Here is a 23,932-nt window from a genome sequence, read left to right on the forward strand (position 1 = left end):
CCGGGCAGTCACAGATCTGAGCCACTCGCGGCTTGACCGTGCCACGAAGGGGTGGGAGTCCTAATAGTCTTAGACCCCGGCTAGTTTTGGAAGGATCCTTTTCTCTTTACTTGAGGCTCATCCTGGTGTTAACCCCTATCCTGCTACTTTTTTAATGCCATCAAAGTGGCCGTTTTCGCAGCAGCAAGTGCAGCTGCTGTTTCAAGAGCTGAGAGTTCAGCGGCTATCAACCCTGGTATAGCTGCCAGAAATAACAATATGACACCAGACATGTCCATGGATTCAATGGCACACATGCAGAAATATCAAGTCTAACACCAGTCGCTGATCATTTGGGGCTATTGAAGAGCCTGTGTTGATGCTCCGTCAGCGATACTTTATTTGGGCAGTCTGTGATATGCGCTGATTTTAGTCCTGATTTTCCTATTCCAGATTCTTTAAGATGCTAATTATAGCTTTTTAATCTGAACCAGAGTTAGAGTAACACTAACACGATATGACATTATTATATAATTGTTTCTTTGTCGCCTTATATTGTACTGTCTGTTGTCAGGGTGGTCAGAAGAATCCTTTACAGACGTCAGTGATCTTGAATAATCATCGGAATATGTTGCTAAACCCAAATCGTCGTGGTAACATCGACATTTTTTAGCTGCCTGAGTTTCTGTAACAATTTTCCTTGTTGGTTCGACAAGTGGTTTAAATAATTGTTCTGCACCTTTTGTGAATTACACCCGATATTCCTGAAGCGCTTGCAGTTGCTGCTTGACAGAATCACGGACAGGAAAGAATTTTAATTGCCTCTAGTTGCCATCGAGCTAGTTTAGCCGTATGAGATTCCATGGTTAGCGTTATTATTGATATAATAATGATTTAATTAGCCACACAACAGCATTTATGTGACTACCCAAGTGAATGAATTTGACACACAGGTTGGAGGTCTCATTTTAACGTTGATATTTTGAAAATAAACCCTTCTAATATTGGTTTGATCACCCTCCACCTTATCTGAAAAGAATTTGTCGAAATCACCATCTGCTCATGTTTTGTAAGAAGCTTTTATTTTTAAAAATAGTCTGCCTTAAAAAACTTGCCTGTTCACCCTCCACCTTGTTTAAATTGAATTTTTAATATTCCTGAAACAGGTTTATCGGAATCACCCACGGCATGTTTTTCGTTTTTTTGCAAAATAGACCCTCCAGAGACTCTGTCTGTTCACCGTTCCTGCTGCTTTACAACATTGTTATGTTTTATTATGTCAGAAAATGTAAAAGGCAAATACACTTTCATATTAAAATCAAATCATGTGTTGGAAAGAGAGTACGGTGGAGATCAGATCAGTCAGGTTTCATTCTAGCTGAATATGTAATATAGGGGGGATAGACGAATCCAAAAATAAAAAATTAAATAAATGGCTAATAAATATAATCCTTGCAAACAATGATATTTATTGATATCGGAAGGTGATTCTCTGTTTAAATTTACTTGAAAAAGCAGTTTTGTATATATTTTCTGCAACAAATTGTACTGAACGCGGGTGAATATCAAAATATTTGTCAGCAGTAGACATCGATGGAAATATTATCTCTTCACCAGTCTCTGTATTTGTAGCCTTGATCACCCTCCTTGCAAATTTTGTTTCATATTTACCAGTCCCTCCCCGCGCGGAGTTTTCACCTTGTGTAATTGCTTGCAAATTGGATAAAATATTATTAGTTTTTATACCATCAACGTGATCAATAACAAAACCATCTTTGATCATTCCAGAGAAACACTCGTAGATGAAACGATGACAGAGATATACTTTTATTTTATTTTCCTTGTGATTGAACGCTAGATAACGAGTATTTATAACAAAATCGACTGGTCTTTTCAACCTACAGTGTCTAATGACACCATAACGATTTGCCTCGTAGTTTGTTATGATAGGATGTCTCACAAATTCCTTTTGCTCCGTATATATAACAATTATTTGTTTAAATCATTGTTTGTTGAAAACTTGATATATAATCCTCCTCACATTTTATGGCGTTTTCGCTATTTTTTTGTCATATCTTTTAAGTTCGCGATATTTTTTACCACCGCAATCTGCACATAACCCTGTTTTGCCTCGTACTCGTACACCACATCGCAGACATGGTATTGGTCCTAGCCTCCTCGCCGTATACTTTGTAAGTGCATCCAGCAAAATTCACCTCTACAGGATTTGTTGCAGCGAGTTACTGAACCGATCATGAGCCATCTACATTGATTCATGATATATATAATATTTCTTATTTAAATATTTGTTTTAATTATATGATCGAATTTGAGAGATTATCCCAAACTAGACGTTCTAAATATATATTCAATCTTGATGGATTATCTCCTGACTTACCAGTGCGAGATCTGGTTGATCCGAAAAATAAAAGTTTGATCTTGAAAATTCCTGACGCCAAGAAAGAATTTTACAAAGATGGTGCATCTCATGTATGGTCAACGTTCAAGATAATACGCAACACCAAAGGTGTTGATGCACAGTGAATGACGAACGAGCAGCAACTATCATTAACCACCTCACTGAGTATGAGGGCGATCAAAAATATTTCTTTAGAGTAAAATTCATTATGTTAAGAGAAACAGATAGTTGGATTATCCGTGACAAATATGATCCTGTCCTTGGTGATAATAAAATTGCCATAATGAGTAGAAATTCCAGACCAGGTCTATTGACTGGTATTGATAAACCGTATTATGAGCGAGCGTATCCTGTAACAGCAGTTATTTATGGAATCTACGAAATAAATAAAAAACCCAGCATTGATAAACTAGCGCCTATGAAATTTTCAAGACTGAATTGTGAGGCGAACGAGTAATAGAACATTTTATAAACGCGATGCGTGGAAACGGATTAACTGATTTAAAACGTAAAATAAAAAATAAACTCGTGGGCTGATTCAATTAAGAATTCTGGTGCTACAATAAATGATGTTGCTCAGCTGGAAAAAACACTAAAATTCATAATAATAGTAAAAGCTATAACAATGGAGATTTTATCTAATTCGAAACATTATGAAAAAGGAGGAGCTCCAATAAATATTATTGATCATAATGCCCACGCATGGACCAGCGCAGTAACAATATTTCCACGTGATGGAACTATTAAATTTTACCGCGGAGACATGTTTGATTTTATTAAAGAAATAAGTACAAACGATCCTGTATTGGTGTGGTTATTTGAAAGCGATGAGGAAGTTGGATTCGATCAATTTGTTAGACCAAACGGTGAAACATACCGAACAGAATCTCTCCACGGGGAGATGAAAAATCTCGCGGAGAGATTCACAACAGAGATTATTGACGAATTACTAATTGTTTTACCGTTTCATCTATTGAGGGTCATTTTGCGCGAAAAAGAATTCGTGGAAGCCACCACGATTTGATCTACTCGAGGATGTACGCACAAGTTGCGTCGAATACGGACACGATGGATTATGGAATACCAAGTATGACCACAGAGATGTTTTTTCAGTTGATATGGTTGCATGTTATCCGGGATGTTTTCTAGGATACGGAGAATGTTCTGGATATTTTGCGAGGGTTGGTCACCCTACAAACGAGATGACTCGAGTAGCATTTAATGGACCATTACCCGATTTTGATTTGACGGGTTTTGCGTCTGTTGAATCATTCGAGTTTAACGAAAATCTCCATGAAATTTGTTATGTTTGGTTTGGCAGACATTTTTCTGAAAAACACTGGGCGCCGATAGTTTTGTTGCGATATATGGTAGATCATGCGGTGTTGACATCGCTGGTTGTCAGTGAGGCAATTATATCATATCACGCACAAACCAAATTTTGGTTGCTCATGCCAGATTTGATGAAGTCATTAAAGAATTTAAGGAAAAATGTCCTGGTGTTTCCGAAGTTTTCTATTGTCAAAGAGGCTCCTTAAATTCTCGAGATCAAACTTAAAAACAACGAAAATACCGCAAAAGATCTCGGTAGAAGAATTATAGGTAAATTTACTCAGGATGGGGCATATGATCATAAAGGACATTATTCACGATTGATTTTGGATGATGCCGAATACGATTTCATAATCGCTGATGCAACAAAAAGAGATATATTTGTAAATCGAGAAAATATTTATTTATCCGACGGAATAAAATCAGGCAACATTATCAGATACAGAGATGATGTCTCCCCACAATATACTCATTTAAGATCTTCTATGTTGGCTTATGTTTCTATAGATCTATTATCGACGATTATTAGATTTCCTTAGACCGCAGTCAGAGACGGAACGGATCCTTTTTATATTTCGAGTAAATATTTAGAATCGGTGACTCGTTTTACCAGCAGCGATGAGCGATGGAGTTCGTGGAGAATAGAAAAAGAAATACTACACAATTATACAGAATGAGCAGATGTTCCGATGAGAGATTCTTATCGTAAAAATAATAAAATATCAGAAATGTCGAAAGCGCCGCCGGTGAGTGATCCAATAACCAGACACAAGACGTATATCTTAATGGACCTGGATGATGCGGCAAGACGACTCGAGCAATCAAATTATTTCAGAATTCAGATGTGATCGTACTGACACCCACACATAGACTTGCACGAGAAATGAAACAACGTCAAGTACAATCGTGCACGTATCATAGTTTCTTTCGGTGGCGCGGAAATACATGGACTCCTGAACGAATGGGAGAAAAATATATACCTGAAATAATAATTTGGGACGAGATATGCACAGTATCCCTGGATCCATTAAAAACATTTCTTGATTGGTTGTTAACGAAAAATACCGCTATAATAATCTGAGGCGATTATGGTCAGCCACCGCATTTTACTGGACCAGCTCCACATGATTGGTTGAAGAATTTCTTTGATTATTACGAAGAGATAAATGATGATCATAGAGCTCTTGATGCAAGTTTAAAGGAGTTTTAAAAATTAATCAGATTACAATCAAACAAAACTCAATATGAGATAATACGCGGAGTGATCTAAGAGACCTCAATGAACGATTTTTTGAATTTACGGAGACCCGACGATTTGATAGTAGCAAGCAGAGAAATAATCAGAGACGCTCTACAACGGCAGTTATTTCACCTGCATAAAGAAAAATATTCAGAATTGCCCATACCGTTATGTTATAGAACATCATATACTCGAAAACAAAATATTGATGTTGATATTCCAGGGCAGACTGAGAAACAAAATCTCGTATTAAATGATATTGTCGCTGCTGATATCAGTGTTGTCGAAGATGCATTACACGCGGATAGATCTCCATAGGTGTTGAGATACGCTGTGACGATTTAATCGTCTCAGGGATTAACTATTTCTGATACACGAGTCTGGATTGTAGACGATCACATCGAATGGTCAAATCTAGTTTATTTAGCGGTATCTAGGGTTAGAAAAATATCTCAGTTACGGAGAATTATGATTCCTGAAATCGTTAATAAAACCAGCGACGTCATTGGCGATGACGTGATAAGAAAAAAATTAACTGGTTATAAACAATCTGATTAAAAAATAAGCGCGACTTTGAATTTATTATAATGTTTAAACAACAGCAAAATAATCATTGTGCGAGCTGTGATTGTGTGATGTTATGGCGGTATCTGAATAATGATTCAAGACAATTTACCGTAGATAGAAAAGATAACAATCTTGGTCATACACGAGAAACTGTTATGTTGACCTGTCTCGAGTGTAATCGGCGTAGAGGCGCTAGTTAAGTGATTGGGGCTGTAATTGTGTATCCTCGGGAATCACCTGTAGTTGTTCATGTGTAAATCCACGTTGAGGAGCAGTTGAATCTAATCTGTAGATTGCGGGTTTACCCGAGGATCTTACCACGCTAGATATCTTGTGCGTCGTGATACTCCAGATAGGATAAGTTGTTCTCGCTTTACCACCTTCAAGTTCACCTGGCTCATATAAATATCTAACTATAACATCACCCAGTATTTTTTGCTTTTCGTACAACTTTCGTTGCATTGGTATATTTTGTTTGTAATTGCATTAATTGGTTTCATGTTGGTTGTTCGTGTGATCTCATTATTTAACGCAGTTACCAAACTCGGTAATATTGCAACCCACTAGCATGAACTCTTCTCTTGAATGAATTCCTTCGCGTATTGATATCCAAATAACCTCTCAGCAAGTGTCCGATTAAATCGTTCAACAATTGCCTGATCACGGTGAATCGCAGTGTGTCCTCGTCGTATTTTGACATTATGTCGCTTCATCAACGATGATACTGGACCAAGAAATTTCTTACCAGGATCATTCTGTAACAGCTGTGACCATTGTAAGGGTCCTCGTTGACAAATTTGTTCAAATGCATCAGCTACTTCAGAAGATGTTTTCGTTCATAGCGGCTCTGCCTCTTTATATCTACTTGCAACATCAACGACAGTTAACGCGTATTTGTATGTTTTTTTACGTACAGTATCATGTGGTAAAAACAGAATATCAGCTTGATGAACTTCATTAGGGACGCTGACATCGAAATACGCGTACTGAATTCGTTCGGTGGTGCATTAAGATATCTTTACGCACAAAATGACATGCGCCTGCATAATTATGTGGTTGAAACAATGTTTTTAGGTCTTGGTTTGTGTCGCTAGGTAATCAATATCGCCGATATGGAAGTGTACACGTTTTGTGACGTCACATGAAAACAACGGATAAATCCTAGATTAAAATTAACAAAATCAAAATTCAATTTGACTTGTCACAAACGACAGATATATTATGTGGGAATATTTCGATAAATAATTTAAACCTAATTTACTCTTCAATCTTACAATGCTGTGCGTACACGATGCACTAGATTACTGTCGCTTTCAAAACTGTTATATTGTTGCAATTTATTTTCAAACTTCCTGTTAAGAGAGGAAAAAGAAATCAGTGCTTGCTTCCCTTTGTCGGTCGACTTTGGAAAAAATAAGAATTCGGCTCATTAAAAAATCCAAAGTAACCAATGTTGGCTTCTTTTTGTCTGCCGACTTCATGGAAAATATATCAGCACACTCAAAAAAATCCAAAGCCAGTTTCCGTGGTTTGCTCGCTTTGTAATAAAGTAACCTTTGCACTTTATATCTTGTCGTTGGGAATAAACAAGGAGTTTATTTGTCGTTGCCAGTTGTGTTATTTATCATCGAGGCTATTTGTTTGCCATATATATATATTCAGAATTGATGTTTACAGGTGAATAGTATACACAGCAATAACTTGTTTAATGATAATTTTATAACCAATGCTAGCAAAACTATCATAATTTGCACTTACACTGAAAATATTAAAATAATGATTTTAATTTCCAAGAACCGTCGAATAGTTAATCTGGATAAAATTCAATCGTTGTTATTTTGAACCTTGTAATTTACCATGAGTGAATGGCAGGTGCCTTGAAGCAATTGGGTGATATTCTCGTCTCTTTTGCATTTTTGTTATCTGACATAAGCAATAAACACTACCTACAGTAAGGATGCATACGCCTACCGGCGTCCTCTACATATACGGAGTTCGTGGTTATATTTGTTTCTTTAATACATTTTGATGATGAAAAGAGAACAAAAAAATTATAACAATACAAAGTGGGGTTCTATCATTTTATTTTCAAATAAGTGTTTGTATATCTATTTTATTGTACCGTGCAGTTGGAAGGGGCACAAATTTAACATCAAATTAATTACTTTCTTAATCGTGTGGAATAATGGAGCAAATATGATTTACGATATTGTCTAGTATTGTCAAGATTACAGTTTACACTTGCACATTCAAAGACATCAACTTGAAATTAAAAACGAAGAATAAAATTAACTGGTAAAAGCTTCATATTGCAGCAACTATGCACTGACAAGATGTTCAGCATTATTCTCTTTCTAATGTGTAATCGAGTGTGATTCATCTCTAGCATTGTTACAACCTGGAGATCAAAATAACATAGGTTTGTTATAATATCTCATATACGCTATTCTTAGAAAAACGTATATGTATTCTTTAGAGTATTTTCTATTACGTATTACTGTTTATAAATCAATATTGATTATTTGACCGGAAGACTTAAATTGAGAATGTCATTATGTAGATGCATCTATCTTTTTCAGCATACGAAATAAAGGTATATCAATATTTTAGCTAAACATTGCAAGATATATCAGTTTATGTTTTCTCTCATATATATGTACGAGAGGATGTATGATTATTTTCTGTTATATTTCCCAATACCTATTCTGCTTTACAATGTATAAAAACTGTCAAAACATTTTGTAATGCAAACGTTGAACACACACCCACACCCACCCACCCACACCCACACCCACCCACCCCACATATATATATATATATATATATATATATATATATATATATATATATATATATATATTATGTAGTATCTATTTGTTGCTTAATGGAAAAGATTTTTTTGAAACTATTGTTAAGTTGTTAAGCTAGTCGTGTCTTTCGAGCTGGCTCGAATTGTCTTTTGAGTTGGGACGAATTGTCTCAATTTCGGTCCAATTTGAGTTGAATTGTCTTTGGGCCAAATTAACTATAATCCGGCTCAAATGGCACAACTTTACCATCTGTCACCCTATTCGAACCAACAATTCTATCCACACTTTTTTTGTTATCATAAACAGGGTCTTTCGGAAAAAGAAAGAACCCTTTTGTCCCATCATCACTCATTTTGTTTGATTATATGCAGCACATTGCACCATATTGTCTATACATAAGTACAATCGTAAGATATATCACATAAATATTTACGTGGGGAAATTAAACACTTGAATGGTTATGTTGTATGAACATAAAACACAATTAATTTTACTATGTAATCTCTACATTTGTTTCTCAGTACTAAACTTTCCACTGTGTGACAAGCAATACAAATCATATGTTAATCTAAAATGCCTTTAAAGGTGACTTCACGGTGAAGTGTTTTTTTAAAAATTCACCGGCATTTTTAAGAAATGCTGGACTGTAAACAAACCAGAATGCAATTGAACACTTTTATTTTACCGAACATCTCCACGACCTTATTACTGACTTCACACGCTCGTCGAAACACGCACAGACATCCACATCATAAGCCCATAAGTTAGTTAATAAACAATTGCCTTTAAATCCATACCAAAAATGAATAAAGCTACCTCTTGTATCAGCACGAAAAGGAGACAGCAAAATGCTCTTACAATAGACTGGGCATACATTCGTGGGTACTGAACCGGAACTATTAATAGCAACCTGATTCCGTATAGAAGAGATAAATGAACGTCAGATCCGTTATCAGCACGCGGAAACTATCGATTGTTTATGATATTGCCAAATAATATTTTCATTTAAGAAAGCGGATTTTTAAGTCTAATTAAATATTTTTTTGATGTGTATAAATCACGAATGTATTTACTTCATGACTATAATAATATCACACGTTTGTGCAATATAGGTGACCAGTGACCTTTAATACATCTCTAATTCACTAAGACACATCGCTTCAAAATTAAATAATCACACAACATTTTCAAAGGAAAATGCATCATTGTCCCTGGTGAGCCAATACAAGAGATACACTTATCAATCATCAGCATAATTATACATCAGTAGAAGTTCGCGCAGTAACAGGACATTGAAAGCATTGTAATATTCGGTTTGATATAACAATGAATACTTTAGATATATATCTCGTTAATAATCGTCAGTGAAGTTCTGTTGACATCTATTTGCACAAGTCTATGAAACATTCGAACTCAAAGTTAATTTGTAAATACTGTTGCAACCTTTATCGCTACGAAGAAACATACTTAATTAATAAAGGATAAAAGTTTGGCATTCATGTCTGAACTCAATTATATAATTTATTTACTGCACGATCTTACATTCTGATTGGCACCTTGGTATGCAAGATAATTTTCATTCATATTGTACTTTCCTTTGAAGATTTCGACCGCTTCAGTGACCTAAGTGGTATAGCTTCGGTCACGGATGCGGGAGGTAGCGGGTTCAAACCAGGCCAAGTCGTACCAAATCTGTTTAAAATGTGTACTACCAGATGTCTCTTGGCTCTCAGCATTAATATGTTAATGCTAGGGATGTTCAGCCTGGTGTTATGTTAATATGACCTGGTGGGACATGACATTGCGTGGTTTTGGTATGATGCCCCGGTGATAGCCATTACTATAAACTGCTACACTGCAAACACCGTAACAAAAATATTGCTAAAAATCGAAATCACACACACACATACACACACACTTTCAATTAGCTTTCAAATTCAAGGAAACTTACTTTCAAGTGAAGACATGGCGAATATAAAAATATTATATTCAAACCAGTTCATGTCCATGATGGGTAATAATTTCACGTACATGATGGATAGTTTGTTTACTCTTATTAGAGTGTTCTTTCAGAAATTCGGATTATAACATTTTTCTGTTAAACTGTATCATGTGTTAAAAGTTTCCAAGCCAAGAAAACATCACATCAAAGCGTATGTTACATCTGTATATTCGCTTCTTAATATGCCAATCATTTGAACTTGCATATTTCACAGTCAAGCAGGTAAACGAAATTCCTCTAAGTTGAACGAATCGAATTAATGGTCTGTTTAGCGTAATTGTTTAAATATCTGTCATTGCTAACCTTCCTTTTTAGACTCTCTATAACATAACCTCCCTTTTAATACTATCTACTTTAGATTTCCGTATATTTTTTGCAAAATATTTCATTCCATTCACTAACACAATTTTCAGTGTCTTTTGTAAGCAGGTGAAAAAATGATTTAAATTTGAAATCACTAGGGTTTTAAAAACTTATTTGACCAGATTTGCGTTAGTATTTGTTTTACCCTATTTCACAAAAAAAAACGTTTTAATCGTTTGTTTTTGTTTCAAAATTGATGTATATCTGTTCAGTCGCCTAAAAACATTTTACCTAAGAGAGTACACTCATTAAGTCATTCAAGTGTTAACCTATGATGAAAATTTTCTGAACCGCATTGATTCCTTCTGTCCAGACTGATTTTCTTTTGATAATATTGAGATTTGGGTCCGACAGCCTTGCAATTAAATCTAACACATCAACAGAAAATTTGAAATTAGAAATGCCCATCAATAATTAAGGTTATATGATCTGTAAAATAGTATATTAGTATACCATTTCTGCATATATTTAAAAACATGACATAAAGATGGTGGGTTTCCTTGTCTACATTCTCTGAAATTGTTGTAATATTTTTGTATGAAGCCATTCTGATGAACACCTGAAAAGATATTACCAAGTTTTTACCTATTGTTCAATAAAGGCTATGAAAAAGGCTAGGACATTATCAATGAATTTCCATGAGACGGTATTAGAAGGTTTTTCAAATGAATTAATAACAAGATAACAAATTCTTTAGGTTTATCAAAAAATTGTCATTATATTTCGATCAATATATAATACATCAATTCAATATGTTTATTTCATTTAAGCCAAACTTCTCTAATAATAACGAACTGAATATACACCCACTCCTCCCATTTTATTTTTCATCGGATGAGTATTTCTTTCAGTTGACTTTGCCTATCTCATTCAATTCATTCCTTTTTTCTAATCTAATAACTTTATGACAGCTTTTCCAGCAGAAATGCTATTCTCTGAATTCTGGATTTCTTGCAGGATTTCTTGTTGAACTTTTAGCTATTTTATATCTTTTTATACAACGGATATAAAATGGTTTCACCATGAACTTCCAATTAAATGATTAATAGTAGGAATGTCTCATATTCTTAGTTTTATTTCATTGTTTGGCATGTTTGCAATATTACCATCATATTTTAGTGATGAATATTGTAATTATTTCGTCTTTACTTTCATGTATTATGACACGAGATCTATGTATTGTGTGTCAACAGAAGCAGTATTTGACGTCACTAAAATGTACATGTTATCTGATATAATATCCTGTCTACATTAAAAAAAATTAATCAGCCTTTAATCATGCACACTGCAATCAAAAGCCAACCATTAAATGACATGTGTGGACGTAAATATCATGCGAATAGAATATTGATGCGTCTGGTTCGGAGCAGAGAGGGGTTGAGTGACTTCATCTTCTCAGTTTTCACTCTGAGGGTTAGTGAAGACTTCCCTCTTTTTTCTATTCTGCACCTGGGGATGATGAGGTCTCCTTATCTCGAGCCGATGCTGCGGCTCCAACTCTTTCCGATGACTCTCCAACTCATCCTTCCAGATCTTCATCTGGGTGATAACGGTACTTGGTGCTGATTGTGGCTGAAGTGAAGGCGTAGGCGTCCTCTCCTCTTGCTTCACTACAAACATAGGTCTAAGTATGAGGTGAGGCATGATTGCTCTCTCCTTTTCCTTTTCTCTTCTTTCCTTTTTCTTCCTATTCTTCTTCAATCTCAGCAGCTTCTCTTAGGGCCTCAACCTAAAGTCCATCACGCCTATTTCATCAACACATATTACAGTCATCTCCCATGAACCCACTGGGTAGCCGTCTACTTTCCCCACGATGCCTGTGTGGATTATTTTGATTTGTATCGATTACCACCTTTGTATGACAACATCATGGACTTTATGAGAAGATATTCCCAGACGAATCACTTAAATAATGTTAAATTACAAGGCACAGATTACATGGTGTATAGATAATATTGTATGTATTGTCTTCATCAACGCGGTCTTGGATATCCCTTAGAACATTTAGTGACTTATGTTGATCGTGACTCTTCTGGAACCGATGAAAAAAGTAGATTGCTGGTTTTGTGATCGTTATGGATATATCTTGTCCTTACCTAGGAAACGTAGTGTAGATGAATGGCCAAATGACCTCAATCCGTGGAAGTCCAACTTGATTTCACAACCTTGTCAAAATGTGTTTTTTGATATTATATGATTATGTTATGTGTTGGTTGTTTGTTGGTTTGATAAAATTTTCTTTCGTAAAAGGTTAGCAGTTTGGTTGTTTTTAAAAATCATTACACATGCTCTTTTGCTTCTCTCTATCCCTCATCATGAGATGAGCAATAGCATTCCGACGCTTAGAAATCCTTGGGATTGTTTATATCGCTTCCGCGCCTGAGCCCTCTAAAACGGGGTGGAATTTAGTCTGACTATCATCATTGATCATCAACAGTAGCCGACTAACACAGCAGTGAGAAGTATGAGAAGTATTAAGAAGTCAGAGATGGAAGGATTTTTCCCACAACAAGTTTTGAATGGGATAAGGGAATTAAACCTCTAAAACGCCACAGGATAAAGCCGTTGTGCTTAAGCAAAGCATACTACACTGTTGTCCAATATAGAAAGAAGATAGCAGAAATAACTGGAGAAGTTCACATAGAAGTAACTGGGGAAATGCACCCCTAAGAAGACCAATGCAAAGGAGACAAAATGAGGGACCGCAGTGGGAGCAAAATGTACACCTGCGAACTACAATTACTCTACAACAAATGTCTTCCAGTGTCGGCAATACAATGATTCCCGCCCATAGAATGACGTTAACAACTATTAAATGATCTACAACTATCCAAACAGGTTTATGAAGAACAGCTGAGATCTCAACTAGAAATATAAAAGAAGCTCAAGAGAGGGGCATATAAGTGAATGCATGTCATAGACTTAGCAGAACAGAATAATCTCTTTACCATTAGAAGTACAGCAGGAAATTAATATTTCAGCCAACTTAAAAAGATCGGTAGCAGCAGAATTGCCATTCATAACCTAGCAGGCAAGCACGAGTTCATCAACCCTGGTGGTAGCAGTATCGATACATTCTACTGCAGCACCACCTAAATCACCAAGTGGGATAATTGCTTAAAGTAAACCTACCAATCATGGGAAACTATCATAAACAAGAACAAGAACAAGAACAACAACTAAAACCAGCGAGCTCATCAAAAACAAAACAAAAAAAAAAACTACTACACTCTCAACAGATGTAACTACAATCAAGTCGTCAGCCAGTGGTGCCAGAACAAACATCGGAACATCGCCAGAAAAAAGTAAACAACATAACATATACCAACTAAAAAATGACTCACAAAAGACACAAAACCAAAACAAAGACGATGCCAAACAAACACAGATCCAGTCACACCCCTTCAAGCAGCTGTAATCAACTATATGGCCAACCAATTTGAAGAATGGGGTCTTATATCTGTACTACAAAATGCTAGCGCACCTAGATACTTTACCGATGCACTCCGAACAATAAGAGGCCCACCAAAAAGTCTACTAAGATGGATCACTTAGGCAGAAATTCATACAGAAAAATAAAAATGCAATAAAGCCATCGTAGACATCAGCATTCGAAGAGAACAGGTTTATGACTGCCCAATACCAATCCTGGCGGTGCTGATAAATGAGCTTCAAAAATTCCACGGATTGCAGTCAAAACCAATTCCAAAACACCATCAATGGAAACTCTTGGTCCTGTGTGATCAATCCGGTTTGAAGGGATACAAAGGAAAGAAAAGGGATAGGTTCAGCCCATCTAGCCGTATCTGTATTGATTATCTGATGGGTAACCTCAACACTTCTTAGGGATACCATATATTGCCATTTTATAATAGATTTACGTTTGATTTGAAATCTCGACTTGATAACACTAATGATAACCTAATATGATCCTTTGACCGCCGTTCTAAATCAAAACCACAATTCCTAACTCGACAATAAAAAATTTCGTAATGGTCTCTCATACCTATTTCATTGGTTTAAATTAGATATATACACAATATGTGCGTTTGAAATTAATTTATGATAGGAAAAACACAACTAAATTCGTGACTCTAATTGCAATTGAAACTAACACAGAATTAGTAATAGGGAATACCCACAATGTAGACAACTGGGTTGAATTTGATAATATAAACACTGGCGTTTCAGGTGCGTTCCGGCTGGCGTTTGGCGTCTCCTTCTGGGTCCCTCTCCTCCCTGTCTACTCTGACATTAAAAGGCGAGTGTGTGGTCCGATTCCAATTCTTCTCTAAATCAGGTGCTCCGACGAACGTGTAAGCATTGAACTGGGATGACGTCATAAGAGCAGAGCCCAATGCAACGAGAAGTCCTTTTCTTTAGTACACAGATAACATTTACAATGAGTGTATACTGGGTCTATTCCCACTCATCATAACCTTCCATGCTAGTCGAATGGGAATAGGTACTATACACCTTATTGTTTAGATATAATTTTAACGTAAGTGACCACGTAAATTAATCAAGAAAAAGTGCAATTTGAAAAAGGCTATCAACTTAATTGGAAAGAGGAACTGTCTGTGGTGGAAACGATAAAGAAAACTTTGTTACGTACACGCTTACGAATGTCGGCCGACATTGTAAAACAATGAAAATAGGAGAGACATAAAAAAATAGAAGGGAAACAAAGTTGGCTTCTTTATGTCAATCGATATCATACAAAAAATCAGCACATATAAAAGAATCCAATGTCATTTTCCAGGCTTGGCTTGCTTTGTAACAAAATAACCATTGTATTTTATATCCTGTCAGTAGGTTTAAGCAAGGAGTTTATTCCTCGCTGCCAGTTGTGTTTATTCATCATCCAAGCTTCTATTTGTTTCCCATATGTAATCATAATATACACAGCAATAACTTTCTTAATAATACTATTGCTACCCATGATTATCATTTACACTTTCCTTTTGTCTAGTCTCTGAAACTATTGTAATATTTTGATATAAGCCATTCTGATGAACATATGAAGAGATATTACAAACCACGTTTTTACATTTTGTCTTCTCATCAGTCCAATAAAGACTAAAATAAAGGCTAGGACAATATCAGTGAATTTCCATGAGACAGAATGAAATGATTTTTCTAAATGAATTAACAAAAAGATATCAGATTTTTCAGTTATATAATAAATAATCGTAAAATATCGTTATATTTTGCCCAATATATAACCTATCAATTTAATAAGTTTATTTCATTCAAGCCAAACATCTACAATAATACTGTACAGATTTGTTATAATTTAATTTCCATCTTTAACTATTGAAATAGATTGTATCACATACATTCATGAACAAAAAATTATCTTCTTGGTTGCCCACCCCCGCTCCTCCTATTTGTTTTTGAACGAATGAGAGTTTCTTGAAGTTGACTTTGCCTATATTGTCTAATTCATTCTTGCTTGATTCAAATAACTCTAACACAACATTTTCAGCAGAAGTGCTATTCTCTAAATTCTGTATGTCATGCAGGAGTTTTTCCTTTTTATCTTCTTTATACAATGGATAAAAACGTTTAGCCTTTCATTTATATTTTTAAAAAAATGAATATGATAATGTTATGTCAGTGTTTGGCATATTTTAAAAATTTTCGTCATATTGTAAGGAAGCATATTGTAATTATATGTTCTAATTGCAATTTTCAATTGGAATTACATATTTACTGTCTTCAGAAAGGTTGGTGTTTTGTTTCCACAAACCCGTACCTCTGATAAGGTTGTTCGAGCATAGTCTGCCATAAAAAAGGAAAAAGTTCATTTTCTGCTTAGAAGCATGCTCCACTGTCCTACAGGCAAATAAAATAGGTGGCAAGAGCATATCCCAGATATTGGATCATTCATTTACATACGGTATGCTCATGCAGCACAATGCTTTGTTGTATCTGTACATTTGACCTATAGTCTGTGTATGGTACATGTATTTCGGTGAGCAAATCCCATATTGTTCTAAAACAAATCATTTAATCTATTACAAACTTCGCTTCCGCAATTCACAATGGATATATCTGCAACACAGTGGGTGGAAAGGAATTTTGTCAACATATGTAGCATTGCAATTGTAGATTAATCGGGGACTAACACGACCTTCAACTATTTTGTCAAATAGTCCATGAAAATCAGGATGTACCTTTTACCTGAAAATATATTGTAAGATATGAAAATAAATGTGACCAGAGTTTAAATTCATTTTTAGAATTTTAGAAAGAAATTTCTCTGTAATGTAATATTTCTGCTTAATTTAATGCACAGGCATACAATGCAAAGAGTTCAAAAGACGTTTGTTTTAATGGTACTCGTCTGGTATGGTTCAGTATCGCCTCCACATTTATGTACAATGACAAAAGATCAATTTATTGTGTGTCACTGGAAGCAGCATTTAACATTGCTAAACTTGACACATCATCTGAAATAATAGCTTCTTTGCATTACAAAAATTAATCAGCATTCAGACATGTACACTGCAGCTCAAAAGCAAATGAATCAATGCCACGTGTGGATGTGAATATTATGTGAACTGAAAAATCAACCAGAATGATACCTGGTTAATGAAATTTCCATTGAATAATGAAAATTACAAAATGAATCACATGACCATACTGCATCCAACGTATTCTCTTTGTAACACATGATATAATGTTACTATAAAGGTGTAGTTTTCTTTTTACATTTATCTGGCATAATAAAACATAACAAGATTGCAATTACCTCTCTCCTTGACTTCAATTATGTCTATTTCAATTTAATAAACTGATAATGGTGAACTGTATTTTGGATTAAGGGGTTTATTTGATTTAAAAAGTTACTAGTTTCATTGTCATTGTTCACACTGTCATATATTTGACAATGTTACTGAAAGACATTATCCAATAATAGCATACCATTGTCCCTTTTTTCCCAACAGTGAAATACATGGGCAAATTAACCTGAGTTTGTACGGAATAAATACTTCTTTGGTGGATCAATCTCCACTTCACAAGTCTGTCCTTGGAACACTAGTCAATGTTCAAAAATATCTTCAGAAAGAGTCTCTTTTCAACTGTGAAAGCTAACACGCATAGGTTTTCAATGCTTAACAGGTGCCATTGTGAAAATGATTAATGTTGAAAAGGTGAAAACAATAAAATTCTAGATACAGACTGGCTAAAAGATATAATTGCATATCATATATATTCATGTAGCCAGTGTCATATTCAGCATAAATGTTGTGTTGTCATGACATGTTTACAGTGTGGTGGAATACATTTGTCAAGATTGTCTAGTGTATCATGTGTCAGTTAAGTAGGTTAAAGCATATATTTTTACTCTCTTCACTGATCCATGCTACACTAGAAGATTTATTAAATGTTTATCCTTTAGTTTATTGTAAGATTGATAGGTACAATATTGATTAAAATGTATAGAACTTGACATAACATCAAAAGAAATTTCAGCCAAAGCACATAAAAGGAACAAAGAGGTATGTCAGCATTCACGCCATGTTGCAAATTGAAATTTCACCTAACAGATATTGCTCTCGTGTCATAATATCTGTATAGTGCATCCTTTAGTGCAGAGACAGCTATCTGTTTTTAAGCCTGAAAAGAATACAATTCCTTTGATATAGAAAGGACTGTTGTAAAAGTTGTGAAGAGCAGAACCTGGAGCAACTGCTGACAGGTGATTTTAGAGTATTTCTCAAATTTAATGTTCATCCATGGTTAAAGTGACTCTGCATTGTATATGTGGTTTGAGGCCTTAGTTTTATACATGGTTGTCATATTAAATAAGTTGAGACTTTAGGTATTTCATATTTAATTCCTATAAATCATTTGTTGTACAATATAATGCATCAGACATATGACCTATATAAGCATCAGACATACAATCTATCTATTGCATAATGTCTACAACAGACTAGCTGCACATATCTGGCAAGCAAGGAAAATTAGTTTACCCAGGTCTTGTCCTTCATCTTGTCTGGCAAGAGTCTAATTCCATCATCACAGAGTTTCTCAAAATGAATCTGGGAAACTTTAGGAACTAACTTGTTATTGGTTATAAATATTTAAATGTTTTTCTCCATTAAGGACCATCACTTCAAAGTTGAAATGCTTTTCTCCATTAAGTGTACTTGCTTCATACCTAGATGTTTTTTCTCCAGTTTGCGTTGTTCCTTCATGCTTAAACATTTGTCTCTAGTATAAGTTCTCATGAGCATCGATGATATTCACTCCAATTATACCTTCCATCGCATTATCACATTTCTATAATTTAATGAGTGCAACTTTAGAGATCCACTATAACTCAGCATGATTTGATCACATACTTTAGACTTCAATGATTTTTGTTTCCAGCATGTGCCTCTTCAGACATCTGCTCGAAAGGATCATACCATCACATGTAAATACTTAAATATTTATTTCTCCAGCATGTATCATTGACAAGTTTAGATATCTTGGAGAGAAAATCGTTTATGACATACTTCACTCTCAAATGGTTTTTCTCCAGTATGCAACAGCAGGAATGTTTCTTGGCAGCCAGATTTTACTCCATAATTACAGAATGCAAAACATGATCAATTCAGCTGTCAGAATAAAGTTCAAGTGTAATTCATTTCTACAGGTGATTTAGGAAGCAATTAATCTGAATCAAACCAAACAAAAATAAATTTCCAAACTCTTGCTTGAATGAGATTTATTTTCTAAAGCAGACCACAAAAATACACCCCCAAAAATAAAGGGGAGGCTATTAGTGTTTTGCATATGCTGCAAACAAAACGTGTCAACATGGTTCTAACCGATATTTACTCGGAGAATCCAGCAGAGAAGTTTATACACCTGGACCATCCAGTCCCTAGTGAGTTCAGTGATGCACACTAATAACATTTGCAGTAGCTTCAAACCTCTTTAAACCCTACTGAATTCATATTCGAATTCTAGCCATTGCAATGTTGACACTATATTAAAAAAGGGAAAATTTTAGGCTTGTGGAAATTGGCATACAGGCTTGTAGAATTTCAGTTAAGGGCTTCTGAGTTCACTGAAGTCGCCAGCCTTGTGCCTATGTCTAACAAAACATTATTTTTAAGCAATGATGTACTTTCAACCATCTTCTATCGTCATGCAGCCATACAGCACCACAATGATTAAACATTTTATCACTTACCTCACACTTAAATGATTTTTCCACAGTATTTATCCTCATGTACACCATCAGTTTTCCACTGCATCATAACATTTCAATGCAAACACTGCCAATGCTGACTAAGCAACAAAAAGCCAAATAAAGTCACACAAAGTCTGGCAGAATTATGTGAAGACAACAGAGATAGATTCATTTGTGTTGTAACAGTTATTAATGAATAAAACTAAAATAATCTTTGAAATGTTAGTATGAGAAGACTTATTTTTTTAAAATGTGGAAACAAAAGTGATATATCTCTAAGTATTTTCTACATGGCTATTTAACATATGTTGACAGCATTAGACTTGTATGTTTTTCTCAAGTATGAATCCTCATGTGCCGTTTTAAATTTCCATTCTGAGAAAAGCTTGCATCACATACTTCACACTTAAATGTTTTTTCTCCAATATGAATCCTCATGTGCCATTTTAAAGTATCATTCTCAAGAAAGCTTCCATCACATACCTCACACTTAAATGGTTTTTCTCCTGTATGAATTGTTAAGTGTTGTTTTAATCTTATATTGCGAGCAAAGCTTTCTTTACATACTTCACATTTAAATGGTTTTTCTCCAGTATGAATCCTCATGTGCTGTTTTAAATTTGCATTCTGACGAAAGCTTGCATCACATACTTCACACTTAAACGGTTTTTCTCCAGTATGAATCTTCATGTGCTGTTTTAAATTTTCATTCTGAACAAAGCTTTTATCACATACTTCACACTTAAACGGTTTTTCTCCAGTATGAATCTTCATGTGCTGTTTTAAATTTTCATTCTGAACAAAGCTTTTATCACATACTTCACACTTTAATGGTTTTTCTCCTGCATGAATCGTTAAGTGTTGTTTTAAACTTATATTGTGAGCAAAGCTTTCTTCACATACTTCACATTTAAATGGTTTTTCTCCAGTATGAATCTGCATGTGCTCTTTTTTAGTTACATTCCAAGTAAACATTTTATCACATACTTCACACTGAAATGGTTTTTCTCCAGAATGAATCTTCAAGTGCTGTTTCAAACTTCCATTATGAGTAAAGCTTTTTTCACATACTTTACACTTGAATTGTTTCTCGTTAGTATGAATCCTCATGTGTTGTTTTAAACTTCCATTATCAGTAAAGCTTTCATCACATACTTCACACTTAAATGGCTTTTCTCCAGTATGAATCCACAAGTGCTGTTTTAAGTGATGTTTCTGAGAAAAGCTTTTCTCACATACTTCACAATTAAATAGCTTTTCTCCAGTGTGAATGCGCATATGCAGTTTTAAACTTCCATTCTGAGTAAAGCTTTCATTACATACTGCACATTTAAATGGTTTTTCTCCAGTATGAATCCTCATGTGCTGTTTTAAACTTCCTTTTCGACTAAAGCTTGCATCACATATTTCACACTTAAACGGTTTTTCTCCAGTATGAATCATCATGTGCAGTTTCAAATGTCCATTCCGAGTAAAGCTTTCATCACATACTTCACACTTAAACGGTTTTTCTCCTGTATGAATCCTTAAGTGTTGTTTTAAACTTATACTGTGAGCAAAGCTTACTTTACATACTTCACACTTAAATGGCTTTTCTCCAGTATGAATCCTCATGTGCTGTTTTAAATTTCCTTTCTCACGAAAGCTTGCATCACATACTTCACACTTAAATGGTTTTTCTCCAGTATGCATCCCCATGTGCCTTTTTAAATTTCCATTCTGAAGAAAGCTTGCATCACATACTTCACACTTTAATGGTTTTTCTCCTGCATGAATCGTTAAGTGTTGTTTTAAACTTATATTGTGAGCAAAGCTTTCTTTACATACTTCACATTTAAATGGTTTTTCTCCAGTATGAATGCGCATGTGGTCTTTTTTAGTTACATTACAAGTAAACATTTTATCACATACTTCACACTTAAATTGTTTTTCTCCACAATGAATCTTCAAGTACTGTTTGAAACTTCCATTATGAGTAAAGCATTCATCAGATACTTCACACTTAAATGGCTTTTCTCCAGTATGAATCATCAAGTGCTGGTTTAAGTTTGAATTCTAAGAAAAGCAGTCATCACATACCTCTAGTCCTACCTGTAAGACCCGACGCTGATGTGCTATGTCTTACATGTAGGAATACACATACCTCACACTTAAATGGTTTTTCCAGTATGAATAATCAAGTGCTGTTTTAAATGTCGATTCCGATAAAAGCTTTCATCACATACTTCCCATTTCTCCAGTATGAATCCATATGTGATCTTTTATGCTCCTACTACGAGTATGCATTTGGTTTTCCTCCCGTCAAGCAATCTACGTGTAGTCTTGTGCTAAGGTGGCAGTGTCCAGTTTCGTAAATTGGCCCGTGGCAAATTTCTTAACTTAAGGCTATGGTGTGACTTTTTCAGCTATTATTGTTTACTATTTACAGATATTGATATATTTGTGAACTAGGTGTTTCGGGCATGTGTTGTTCTTGAAATTGATGTCAGGCATGTACATCTTCCATAATTGCTCTGCAGTATGTTGATAGTGAAATTCCAATTATCGGCTAGGAAGAAGAGCTAGCCTCCCATAGCAGTAGACACGTGGGGTGCAACGCAAGTAGAGTATCTCAAAAACGGCTTGGATGGCAACTATTCTGAATTGCATCAAACTATTTAGTAGACAATGTTTTTCAAAATTTTCATCCAGGGAATGGGCTTGCGTTAGCAGCAGAGAGGGTGAACAGACCTTATCGCAGACGCAAATACCGAAATAAATCGCCCTGAAAAAGGATTAAAATGACGTAAATGACCTTAAAAATAAAAATAACTAACCACGTTGAGAATTCTCCGGTTAGTTAGACCATTTATTTCCTTATTTTTTTTACTAAAAAACTCATCGCGCAAATATATTATAAACTTGAACCAACCTGAGGTCGCACCCTCTCTGATGTTTCCAAATATTTTATCAAGACCTATATGATATCTTGATCTAGGATCATGTAAATTTATCGTTATAAATCCGCGTGGAGTAGCTTGAGCTCGTGAAAAGAAATTTCTGAATTTTTTATAATCCATGTCCCCACCACACCAAGTTTAATGAATATTTCGCAACGTATGTGTATCGACTCCATTAAATACAGATAAAATATTGCAGTTATCCCTGATTCATTTTTGGTATTTGTACATATCTCTGTGTAACCTAAATACTATCAGTATTATTATGTCTGCCTCGAGAAAATATCCTATCTGGATTTGATTGTTTGTCCAACATCATATCATCGTATACAACCAAATTATTAATAAATCCGTCTAAATCATCAACGGACGAGCTTCATCAATATCTGTTATAAAATCAATAATATCATTACTTTCTTCATTTAGTAATTTTGCTTTTTCATTGAAATCTTTAAGCAGATCGTTGCATCGCTGGTAATCTACAGACGGGACTACCAAATACAACTTGTCCCATTTTAGCCATCTCATTATCAAGTTAAGTAAAAGGTGCGTCTTTTCACTTCCAGATGGACATACTATTATCATTCTGTTGTAATTTGGTAACGCAGGACTGTGTTTAAGTGGCTCTTGTTTTCGAGTCGCTGATAAATCAATTATATTCATATATTTAATTATACATGAATTTATATTGTTTGCGTTGTAGATCTAAAAAACACCGACTACTGATTTAGCTACAGTTCAACGAGAAATCCGAAAATAGCAAATGGTGAAAAATGTTATGTATGTTTTAGAAAGAAATTTTGGATTTTACCTAAAAAAGATGGTGGTGATATTGCTAAATTAATGTCAAAATTCCCAGGTACTCCATGGGCTAAATACCCAGGAGAAAAACATCTACCAGGATATAATTATTGTGGTCCTGGTACTTGACTTGATATCAGGCTTGATAATCAGGATCAACCAAAACCAGGTGAATATCCTATAAACGATATTGATAAAGCATGTCACGTTCATGACATTGCTTACAAGAGTAATGCTCTGCAGCAGGGACATCTCGCAGATGTGAAGTTGATTCGTGCGATAAA

At 35.0% G+C, this 23,932-nt stretch overlaps 1 protein-coding gene across 1 annotated transcript; it reads right to left on the reverse strand.

The window, feature by feature from the left end:
• Window positions 1–19,891: 19,891 nt before the first annotated feature.
• Window positions 19,892–21,837, reverse strand: LOC149789794 (uncharacterized). Its single transcript, XM_089973359.1, has one exon. It carries the CDS (start codon window positions 21,805–21,807, stop codon window positions 20,245–20,247), a length of 1,563 nt encoding a protein of 520 aa, XP_089829485.1. The 5' UTR covers window positions 21,808–21,837; the 3' UTR covers window positions 19,892–20,244.
• Window positions 21,838–23,932: the final 2,095 nt, after the last annotated feature.

This window comes from Sinohyriopsis cumingii, chromosome 10, assembly GCF_028554795.1.
Source record: "Sinohyriopsis cumingii isolate HCF-2022 chromosome 10, ASM2855479v2, whole genome shotgun sequence".
In the NCBI taxonomy this organism is placed as follows: Eukaryota; Metazoa; Mollusca; class Bivalvia; order Unionida; family Unionidae; genus Sinohyriopsis; species Sinohyriopsis cumingii.